General features: G+C 35.7%; 1 protein-coding gene and 2 pseudogenes across 1 annotated transcript in view; 1 reads left to right on the forward strand and 2 right to left on the reverse strand.

Annotated features, from left to right (window-relative positions):
- METTL16 (methyltransferase like 16) overlaps positions 1-12,340 on the reverse strand; it is a 61,775-nt gene that overhangs the window by 32,104 nt on the left and 17,331 nt on the right. Inside the window, exons 3-5 of the mRNA XM_006925090.3 lie at positions 5,632-5,831; positions 2,128-2,268; positions 418-533 (exon numbers count right to left, since the gene is read on the reverse strand). Coding sequence (XP_006925152.1) covers positions 418-533; positions 2,128-2,268; positions 5,632-5,831 — 457 coding nt within the window. The remainder of the gene's footprint in view (positions 1-417; positions 534-2,127; positions 2,269-5,631; positions 5,832-12,340) is intronic.
- On the reverse strand, positions 3,846-3,965 carry LOC112473374 (annotated as a pseudogene).
- LOC102893379 lies at positions 6,367-6,871 on the forward strand (annotated as a pseudogene).

Genomic DNA, 12,340 nt, shown 5'->3' on the forward strand with positions numbered 1-12,340 from the left:
ACTGTGACCTAAGTTGGTCCAATCAAAAGAAACTTAAATGTTTAATGGTTTGGGGAAGAAAACAACTGTCTCCTCCCTTTCCCTAAATATTACTCTGCCACAAGTAAACCAGCCTGAGTACAAAAACAACCAAGGGCCAGATCAAAGCCAAGAGAAACCTGGAAAATAAGAGCCTCAGTTTTGATACTACTATGAACTCCTTGATCAAATTGTTTCTGAAGTCCACATTACTGCTAGATTTCTCAAATATGTAATCTAATAAATTTTTTTGTTAAGTCAATCTGAATTGGGTTTTCAGGTGCTTGACATCAAAAGTGTGCTGATACAACTTCCAATATAAAAGTTGTTCTTTGCTCTTATTTTCGCTAACAAGGTAAATTTTGATACTCGATTATTTTAAAGAAGAAGATATTTTACCTTGGCCTCCAACTGATTGGCAAAAAAAGGAGGATTACACATGCAAAAGTCATAGACTATCTCAGATTCTTCTTTAAGAGCATCCATCAGGAGCGTCTTCTGTGGTACTTTTACCACTAAGAGAAAAAACAGAAGTGTTAACTACTATTAATGCTGTGGTAGTTTTTCAAATATGTCCATGAATTCTTTGATACCAGTTGCTACAAAAAATGTGATTTCTCTCTCCTTAAGTGTTGGCTGCTGCACTCACTAACTCCCTTTTACTGAATAGAATATGATGGAAGTGACAGGGTATAACTTCTGAGGTTAGGTCATAAGAAGCAATGTGGCTTCTTCCTTGTCCTATCTCTTGAATTACTTGCTCTAGGAGAAGTCAGCTGACATGCTGCACGGATGGTCAAGTAGCCCCAAGAAAAGATCAACATGGCAACGAACTAAGGCTTCCTGCTAACAGCCATATAAATGAGCCATCTTGGAAGCAAATCTTTACTTCCAGTCAATCCTCTAGATGATGGCAACCTCATGAAAGACTCTGAACCAGAACCACCCCAGTAGGCCATGCCCAAATTCCTGACCCAATGAAACTATGAGATAACAAATGTTTATTGTTTAAAGCTGCTAGATTCTAGAGTAATTTGTAATACAGAAATGAAGAACTAAAAAATGCATTAACAATATTAGTATTTCCTCTTGTAATAATACACTTAACACTAGTAAGAAAAGCCTATTGCTTCCATAAAGAAACATAGTCTTGTTAATGAAAAAAAATAGCCATTTATATATAAAATAAGCACAAAAATAAAAAGTAACTGATCATTAAGGGAATTTGACTATTTATAGTATAGTTCCATGTACTGAAATAAAAAAGACGGTATAGTTTAATCAACAGTAAGTAGAGTTTTCTCTTTTAAAGTCATGGTGACTAGGTTACTTCATATACAGAGGAGTCTCATTGGCTCCTAGGAGAAGTAGAGGGTTAAGCGACTGGGGGCCTCTGGTCCAACATTTTCATCAACCAATCAATACATAACCTTATTTGATGTATGTTTCTGTTTAAAGAAACCTTATTTGATATATATTGCTGATTCATTAACAATGAACTCATGGTCAACAGTACAATAACTCATGTCTGAATGAAGCTTATCTAACACTTGTATTTTTTCTGTAAGGCACATCACAGCCTTCCTATAGTAAGGAACACTATATAGCACTTAAGAACGATGCTTAGGGGCCATTTTAAACAATAAAATCCCCAATAAAAAGCACAGAAGTATCAAAAAAGGCACTAAATAGACCGTAAAAAGGACCCTTGTCTACAGTACGAAAGCTGAAACAAGATGGCAGAGCATACGGCCTTGTTCAACTTCAGCTGGGAACATGTGCATTGGGTGACTCAAAATTTTTTGCCACTCTGCATTTGTCTATGGATGACCACCAAAGTATCACGACTATTGATTTTGAGGTTAAAAATAACCCCAAGTAGGCAAGTTCACAAATACAAAATCCATGAATTATGAGGAATTATAAAATATTTACTATATTTCTTTCTGAATTAATTCTGATAACAAAACAGCAAACCCAATTACAACGTACCATATTTTTTTTAATTACCAAAGAATATATTAAAAAAAAAGATAATGAGATGTGTTAAATTAGAAAGACAGGTTAATAAAGAAAGCTTGAAAAGGATATTTATTCTGTAGGACTAACCTTTTATAAGGTCAGATAAGTTATTCTGTTCCACATTTTTCTTTGCATAGTTGAAGCACATATCATCTACTTCTGTTGCAAGGAAATACCAGCCATTTAAGGTACTACCAAGTAAAGGATAGATGCAGGATGCCCCCGTACCTAGTAAAATGAAAAGTTAAAACGTGTTACATACATCTAAAGGAGAGGTGAGAATAATAAGCAAAAACACTGTTGTTCTCTTAGAATTCTTATAGCTGTAACAGTTTAAATCACAAGCTGGTATCTGATTATATACATACTGTAGCTACTGGGTTCTCTAGTTGTTTCATGTGTTAGTCTTACCTCATAATTAGATTCTAATTTCCTAGAGAATAGAAATCTTGCTGTCGTCTTCTTCATGTTATATGTAAAGTCAAGTGTGCATGTCTGGTAATCAAGGAATACATGACTGATTAACTGAAAATTGTCAAAACCATTTAATTTGTTATATAAGTCTTCATTTTAAATCTCACACAAAACTTGATTTTCTTAAAAGAAATGAATGCTATTTGTTAAAACACTACAGTGATATCTTAAAATAGATCAATGTATAGCCATTCTCCTATAGCAGACTATAAAAGGTATAAAATTTTTATGGTATTATAAAAATATAAAAATCACCAACTTCCCACACATTGTTACCTGAAGGAAACCAGAAATAAAATTTTAAACTAAAAAGAGAACTCATTTCTTAGATGTGGAGACATGGAAAGTCATTTGATCCAGATCTAAAACATTAACCATTGGCTTGTCCACCACAGTTTAAAGCGAGACATTCAGAGGCAAATCACTCTTCGACAACTAGGCAAAAATCACACTTTGACAACTAGGGTTTAATCCTAAACTTGTACGTAGAAACCCTAATCACTTACTGGACTACATGCTAATCACAAATACTGTTTTTTCAACCATTGACTAATCTTGGCCAATAAGATCTTAAAGAACACATTCAAGAGAAGAAAAGTCAGTGTTTCTTCTGAAAGCCTATAGCCTTCAGCCCATACCAGTCACTGCAGGCCTGCTTTCCCTAGGCCTGTCTAGCCTTTGAAGGATCTGGCAGGAAGAGTGGAGGCTAGAGATATTCCTAACCCAGATGAAACCCAGGCTCATCTTACTGCTTCCTTATTAAGAATTCTGAACAGGTTAGTAAAAGACACAACGACAAATGATGGCCAGAACATTTAAGCTCTTTGACAGTCAGAGTGATTGCTACACTTTCCATCATGTTTACCTAATAGCTAAATAGTATCATCCAGGTCTTGATGATACTGGACAAACACCTCCTTGGGCATGTGTGAGGTGGTGAAGGAAGGGGTGGTAAAGGGTACTCAGGCTCTTCTCAGAGGCCACAGTTACTTAGACCCTTACCATTCTGGCAAGCCAGAGTCATTCAAAATAAGGAAATTTAAGTAGCGCTTTCAACTCTGTAGGAAAAAAAATCCAGACCATATCTCAAGCCAGTGGTTCTCACAAAACTGCCTCTCTTTCCATATTTCAATTTCATTTAAAAGGAAAAAAAAAGTACACTTTCCTCCAGTTACCCAAATATCAGGTACCTCCCAAGGTAAAAGAACTGTCCTCCGTCAAAAAAAAAATCAAGTTTCTCAATTCTTTTTTTTTTAGACAAGGCAATCCTTGGTTGACCTCACAGATTGCAAGGACCTTGTCATCTTACAATCCCTTATTTTTATTTGTTATGCCTACAGCACCTAGTCTTCCTAGGTGGTCTCCCATCCAAGCACTAACCAGGCCCGACCCTGCTTAGCTTCTGAGATCAGACAAGGATAGGGCTTGTTCAGGGTGGCATGGCCATAGACCAAGTTTCTCAATTCTTAAAACCAAAAGACTTGCATTCGAACAATCCCAATCCCCTCGGAAAGCTAAATGACATTTTAAAATGGGTAATAATCCTTGTAATGATAAATACAAATGGCAAGTGTATAATCATAGAATTAGAGCAAACTGATGGAGTCTGGAGGAAGAATCTATATAAAACTCTAATTAGAATGATGTGATTTCAGCACCAGTGGCCCTTATGAAGAGCTAAAATCCATTAACCTCCTGTATCCTCAAGTGTTATTTTAAAGGTTTGGGGCATAATTAAAATAAATTAGTACCAAATAGGCTCTCAAGCTTTTTAAGTTTTCTATAACCCATCAGACAATCTTCTCCCATGAACATAAAAGGGCAGAAGCTTTGTTAAACCCCACTATTTTTATATAGTGCTTAGCTCATATGGGGTATTTGGAATTTCAAATGTTGAAAGAATGATGTAATTATCAACATTCAAAAAATTATTTATTAGATACCTGCTATGTACTAGAAACTTTACTAGGCCTTGGGATATTACAGTAAGCAAAAAAGTAACAGGCTCTACACTTTGCAATCTAATGGTAGACAAAGACATTAATCAATCAGACAAGTGAATGTACAGTTAAAACCTAAAAAAAAAACCATGAAGGAAGAAATAATAAAGTAACAGATTGGATGAAATTGCCTAGAGGTAAGGTGCTGAATAAGAAAAGGACTAAAGACTGTGCTTTAAGAAGTTGTAATATCTAATGGCCAAATACAGGAAAGTGAGCCTGAAAGGGGGAGAAGAGTAACTAGAAATGAAAGAGGAAAACTGGAGGAGTCTGGTGTCACGGAAGCCAATGGAGGAGAGCACATAAAGGAGAAAGGGGTCAATAAATGCTGCTGAAAAGGTAATGTATGATGAAGACTGAAAATGCATATGAACATTTAAGTTAAACTTCACTACTATCTACAAATTATGTTTCCTATTAACTATACTACATTTAGAAATAGAGTCGCAGAAGTTTTAATTCAATTTTTCTCATCAAGGACTGGTAAAGGCCACAGGATTAAAATAAAAAATTAAACCCTTTCAAATACGAACACTGGCTATGACAAACATACAATACATTTATAATTTGCAAAACATACCCTGGCTTCATTTCCTTCTATATATCTACTTACTCTCATAAATAAAACTGGACGGTCTTCTCTATTGTAGAAATTTACAATTAAGAAAACATCTTACTTCACCTAACTGCCTTTTTTCCCTCCCTTTAATTTTGGATTAAATATCTTCTACAAATAATCATCCAAGAGGTTCCTGAAAGTATTCAGTCCCATATGATCTTTTATTAAATAGCCATCACAAAGTCCCAGTATGGGACTATGTTACTAACAGCGAATAATTCAGAGTAAAAATAATACCCAATAGACGCAGACATCAACATGACAATCTGAAAAGCTGAGAAAACAAAAGCCTCAATTTCATTCTGCCTCTCTTATTCCTTTGCTCCCTCTTTGGTGCTGACAATCCTCATGAGAAAGTAATGGCAGAAAAGCCCAGGTGTAGCAAATAACACCAATATCTACAGCTAGGTCCTTTCATACAACAAATATCCAAAAGAGAAGTTTACAAAGAATTCAACCTTGCAAATTTATGAAAAAAAAGAATTTAAAACCATATACCTATGTCAATTCCTCTTCGAAGAGTAGTTTTGTCGGAGTCCTGATGACCGATCAGATCTTCCACCCAATGAATATAGTTGAGTCTCAAGGGAACTGTAGGAATTAGTCTCTCCAATGGAATATCAATAGAAAGTCCAAAATCTTCTTTTAGGAGAGTACAAGTCAGAGCTCTGACTGCTTCAGGGTCTTTAAAATTAAGACTGAGGAGTGAAGAAAAAGAAGTAAAAACAATTAGTAAAATTTGCTATGCTCTACAAGCTTTATGGCAGTCAGACAATACCGAACACCTACTGGAATTTCCTAGGAGATCACACAGAAATAGATGTGTAGAGTATTCAGCACAGTGGGATACTGACAGGGGTGTTAAAACAGTCACAGCATATGAAAGGCAGTATAAACTTCCACCAAAAGCATTGCATTTTCATACATGGGGCAGAGGACAACAGTGCTTCTATTCCAGTCTCCTTACTTAGTTACGTGGCTTAGGACAAGCTGAGCACTGTTTTCTCAGCTGTAAAATGGGGTAACAGTACCTATATCATAGTGCTGCTGCGAGATAATCTGTGGAAAGTACTTAGCATAATAATGGCCAGTACAATGTAATTATTTTAGAAATGCTGGCCATGTTTACTATTATAATTAAAATGATTTGACATTAGCATTCTTTGAAAATCAAAATTAATAAAGGAGGGGCCCAGTGCAGGAGGGAGCAAAGCAGTGCCAGCAGCTAGCAAGATGCAGCACTGAGGCTTCCACCTCACTGCTCTCCTTACCCTGCCGCATTCATTTCTGCAGTGGCCAAAAAGAAAGACCAAGTGAAGAAGAGCAGCATGGGGAGCCAGTGCACAGAGTAGACCTGGGAGCCTGGTACCCCCAGCACCAAGGACTGTGGCACAGGTTCCCGTGAAGGTACCTTTGGGGCCCAGATTCAGAGCATCTGGTGCACAGTGCTATGCAACTAGGAGTTTAGAGCTGACTGCAAGTATAAGTTTGAGAACTGGGGATCATGTGATGGGGGCTCAGGCACCAAAGCCCGCCAAAGCACCCTAAAGAAGGCACACTACAATGCCCAGTGCCAGGAGACCATCTGTACGACCAAGGCTTGTACCTCCAAGACCAAAGCCAAGGCCAAAGCCAAGAAAGGGAAGGGAAAGGACTAGTGGCTAGGCCTGAATGCCATAAAGCCCTGGCCTATGCCATAAAGACCTTCCCACACGCCCAAGATGTAATCCCTAGTGCCTTTGTTACTCATCAGCTTTATCAATTTTGCCCTGCTCTTTCTTTTCGCTCCCCCACACCCACTCCCACCCCAACTCCCAAGTGTCCAAAGTCAAGAAGGACAAGGGATTCTGTGCAGCTTGAGCCTTCCCCCAAAGGTATTTGATTCCTGTGCCCTTACTGTTCTTCCCCACAGTGATGCCATTACTAAGAAACAAATAAAACCATCATTTTTCCCAATAAGCTTTTTTTTAAATATTTAAAAATACTTAAAAGTAGAAAGCAAAAAAAATGTTTAATAATGAAAATAGGATATGATACTTAATACAACAATTACAGACATCGAGTATAAGATTTTAGCAGCTTTACTGAGGTATAATTTATATACTACGAAATTCACCTAAAGCATACAATTCAACAGTTTTTAGTATATTCTTATAGTTGTGCAACCATCAGCACAATCCAATTTTAGAACATGTCCATCACCCCAAAAAATAAACCTTATGCCTAGGAATCGTAAGTGATTCCTTGTTTAAACTTACCTTAGCTCTAGGCAACCACTAATATACCTTTTGTCTCCACAGATTTGCCTTTTGTGGACACTTCGTATAAATTAAATCATAAAATATATGGGGTTTTTTGTCTGGATTCTTTCACTTGGCACAATGTTTATGAGGTTCATTCATGGTGTAGCATATAATCAGTATGCCATTCCTTTTTACAGCCAAGTAATATTCCATTGTTTGGATAGGGCATTGTGGTTTATTTATTGTATGGAAAACTACATTTATGGTTTGCTTATCCATTCACCATCTGATGGATATTTGGATTGATTCTACTTTTTGGCTATTACGAATAATGCTGCTATAAATATTCACACAAAAATCTTCATAAGAATATGTTTTCATTTCTCTTGAGTAGATACCTAGGAATGAATTATATAATACATTTAACTTTTCAAGAAACTTATGCCAATATAACTATTTTGTTGTTAAAACCCTGCTAAAGTGAAAATCTTAAAAAGAAAACCAACAGATTATATTTATAAATAGGGCAATAAAAAGAGAGCAGAAAGTCAGTAGATGGGACTGAACTGTGAAAGGTAAAACTAAGAGTTTTGAAACTGACTTCTTAGAATCCTAGCCTAAAATGGTGTGGTCAGATGGCTGGCTATCCTCAGACAACTTCTAATATGCCCCATCTTCTTTTCTGTTCCATTCTTGGTCCTTAAATGACCAATCACTTTGAAAAACTCAATGCCCCAATGCTTGAGCGTCAAGATAAAAGTAAGAATGCTCTATCCACCTGGTTACCATGGAAATGTCAGGCAGGTACCATGGACCCAAGCTCCTCCATCATCCATTGCAAAAAATGTTCTAGTATGAGAGTTCAAAAACCTGGATTCTAATCTTGGTTCTACAATCAACTAGCCATGAATTCAAAGTTACTTCATTCTTAAGTCTCAGTTTCTCCAACTGTAAAATTAAGGGATTAGACACAAAAATCTAAGGGTCATTCCAGGTAAAATTTTATGGCTCTATGAAGAATATTATGAACTAGTACTACGTAGTCATATTTATAGAGCAAATTATAGAGACATGAAACAATCAAAATAGTTACTAAAGACAGATACAATGACCAAACAACAGTAAATATTTCAATAATCCTCCACTCTGGCCCCGTTAACAAATTCTTTATTCTTCTGCTACATTGTATTAAACACACAACACTACTGAATACATATTAAAGAACATACAACCAGTGGCTATTAGATGATATGACCTGCTCTTTAAAAAATTATTTAGAAAAACACAACAGAACTTGTAAAAGGAGTAATGATGGGAGCAATTCAATTTCAGGAATATAGATCTGTTTGTCAAGCTACACAAAAATTGCATTCTATACTCAAATTTAACTGTTTCTTGCGACCTTTAAGAATGCTTCAGGGAATGCAAAAACAAAACAGAACAGACTCATAGACACGGAGAGAAGAATGAATAATGGTTGCCAGATGGGAGCAGGGTTGGGGGCCTAGGTGAGGGGAGACAAAGGCTTAAGAAGTACAAACTAGTAGTCACAAAATAGTCACAGGGATGTAGGGAACAGTGTGGCAGAATATAGTCAATAATATTGTAATAACTATGTATGATGCCAGTTGGGTACTAGACTTATTGAGGGGATCACTTTGAAAATTACGTGTCTAACAAATACGCTGTATACCTAAAACTAATGTATGTCTAACAACTACGCTGTGTACCTGAAACTAACGTAAATACTGAATATCAACTAAAAAATAAAAATTAATTTAAAAAAGAGTACTTCAGGGTACTAATCTATAGGGAAAACTGGAAGAGATTAAGAACAAAACTTTAATGTAATCTACAGAAAACAAAAAGAAAATAGTAATTGTGGAATCTCAAGAGATATACTAAGAGCCTAAAAGCAATGAAACTCCCAAAGCAATGAGCATTCCTGGTGGTTCCAGATCTTGGTTTCCAAATACCACTCCCCACTAAAAGGAATTGGAGTTCTTTGGCTAAATGGCTGTTCCAGGTTTAGAGTAATCAAAGTGCAAGATGAGTCTGGAATATTCTGTTGTATCAGAAAATAGAACATTCTCAAAGAAAGATGAGGACAGTCAGAAGGATACAGACCAACTTGAAGGGGCACCCACAGGCCAAATCTGGGACGATGTGAATGGGTGGCAAAGGATGATAGCCCATAGAATAAAAGAAGTCCTTGAGTCCATATTTACATAGATTAATAAAATGCAGGAGAAAGGACACCTTTTACTCACAGTAAAATGGCAACAAATGTAGAAGTAATAAAGGAAATAGAAAATTACATTTGGCAATTACCATGCTAGTAATTGTTTCAATTAAGAATCACCAATGGATGTTAAAAATAGTAGGTAAAAGTTTTATGAGAAACAGAGTACTACATAATCTCAAAGTGTTTCCCCACAAATTATCAATTATGAAGGAGAAAATATTAACTCTACAATGAAGAAGTCTGATGGATACCAACTTAACCAAGTGATTAATGTTAAAGCACTAATCATGGGACAAACTGACATCATATGTTTCAATGATACATTGGAAAGGACAAGAGGACAGAGAAAACAAGACAAAAAAGCATGTAAAATGCAATGGAATTCAAGAGTGAAATGACGGTGATGATTACACAGTCTTATCAATATATTTTAAACCACTGAACTATACAATTTTAAAAGGTGAATTTTATAGTATCTGAACTATTCTTCAATAAATAAATGAAATTAAAGTAAATAAGAAGTTTTAAAAATTAGAGAAGAAACAATATGGAGAGACAGACAATGGAGACCTCTCATGCTCATAATTGGTGTTGCTAAATAAGAGAACCAAAAGAAAAAGTAGAACAAAGAAACATCCAAAGATATGATTCAAGATAATTTTCTGAAAATAAAGACTCACTGTGTCCCTAGAAAAACTGATACAGAATTAGCAACACCAACACATACCCTAGAAAAGTTACCAGACTTCAAGGATTAAGAGGAAAAATTCTTTAGACATCTAGGCAAAAAAAATTGTATCACTTATTGGGTGGAGAAAGGGTAGCAGAGTAAAGGAGGCTGGCTTTAGATTCCCACACAGTACTATTTAATAGCAGAAGACAAAACAACACTGACCTCAAAGCCCTTTTGGGGAAAAAGAATGTTACTCAACAATTTTATACTCAGCCAAATTACTCTTCAACTATAAGGACAACAGATAAACATTTTGAACATACAGAACTCAAGGAACATCGTTTCCATGACCCCTCTGTGAAAAAATTCCTAATGGAAAAAGTTCAACCAATCAAGAGACAAATGAAACTATGACACAAGGACTAGCAGTGAGTACTGAAACGATTTAATCAGAGAGCTAGGATTAAAACACCTGTGAACTGTGGCTACATAACAGAATGTAAATGTTTGTGAACCATGATAATGTACACATAATTAAAATTCAGGAGGGGAAAAGGGAAAGGAAGTAGTTTTAGTACATTATTTCCTCATCTTTTACATATGGGGTCAAAAGATTTCTTCTAAAGTTGATAAATTAAGTAGCAGAAATATAAGCATACATTTAAAATTATAAACACTAGAAAAATTAGAAGAAATAATATAATCAAATAAAATCACGTGGTAAAGGGAGATGTTAACCGGATCATACAGTGTAAAGGAAAAAAAAACAGAGCATAAAATAAATGCGAAATAAATATATGTAAATAGTACTTGTATTATAAGACTCAGATTAGATCATAACCAAAACCAACTACAATAACTGTGCTATAAACAAAAACTATGACTAAAACAAAGTGATCCAAAGATTAAAAATTAAAGATTAAGCAAAAGTATACCAGTGAACTTAAAGTAAAAAAGAAACACAGTCATGATCCTTGCAATAAACCTTAAACGAGGGTGGAAAAGCATTAAATGAGATGAGGAAACTGAGGAACAGTCAAAAATAAAAATGCTGGAGCAAAGTTAGGAGCATAATAACTCCAAAAGTAATCGACTTTACAATTAGGTGGGAATTGGTGATTTTTTAAAGACCAGTTTCTATAAAACAGTAGAAGTGGAAGTTTACTGTATAAATATGTTAGCAATAAAAGGTCTCATTAAAATATATTAAGTTTAGATGCTGGGAAAACTGGAAAGCCACCTGCAAAAGAATGAAACTAGACTGTTGTCTATTACCACACACCAAAAATTAACTCAAAATAGATTAATGACCTGAATGTAAGACCTGAAACAATAAAATGCATAGAAGAAAACATAGGAACTAAACTCAAGGACCTTGGACTCAAAGAGGATTTTATGAATTTGACCTCAAAGGCAAGAGAAATAAAAGAAAAATAAATGAATGGGACTACATCAAACGCAAAAGCTTCTGCACAGCAAAAGAAACCGTCCATAAGGTAAAGAGACAATCATCTGAATGGGAAAATATATTTGCAAGCAATGCCTCAATAAGGACCTAATATCCAAAATATGCCAAGAACTCATACAACTCAATAACGACAAAAAAAACAAATGATCCAATCAAAAAATGGGCAGAGGACCTGAACAGATACTTCTCCCTAGAGGACATACAAATGGTCAACAAACATATGAAAAGATGCTCAACAACACTAGCTATTAGGGAAATGCAAATCAAAACCACAATGAGATACCATCTCAAACTGGTTAGAATAGCTATATCAACAGGACAAGTAATAACAAATGTTGGAGAGGATGTGGAGAAAAAGGAACCCTCATACACTGCTGGTGGGACTGAAAATTGGTACAGCCACTATGGAAAACAGTATGGAGGTCCCTCAAAAAAACTAAGAATCGATCTACCATACGATCCAGCAATCCCTCTACTGGGTATTTACCCCAAAGAGTTGAAAACCCATATCTGAAAAGATATTTGTACACCAAAGTTCATAGCAGCACTATTCCAAGTGGCCAGGACCTGGAAGTGTC

The sequence above is a fragment of the Pteropus alecto genome, unplaced genomic scaffold (assembly GCF_000325575.1).
Source record: "Pteropus alecto unplaced genomic scaffold, ASM32557v1 scaffold98, whole genome shotgun sequence".
Taxonomy (NCBI): domain Eukaryota; kingdom Metazoa; phylum Chordata; class Mammalia; order Chiroptera; family Pteropodidae; genus Pteropus; species Pteropus alecto.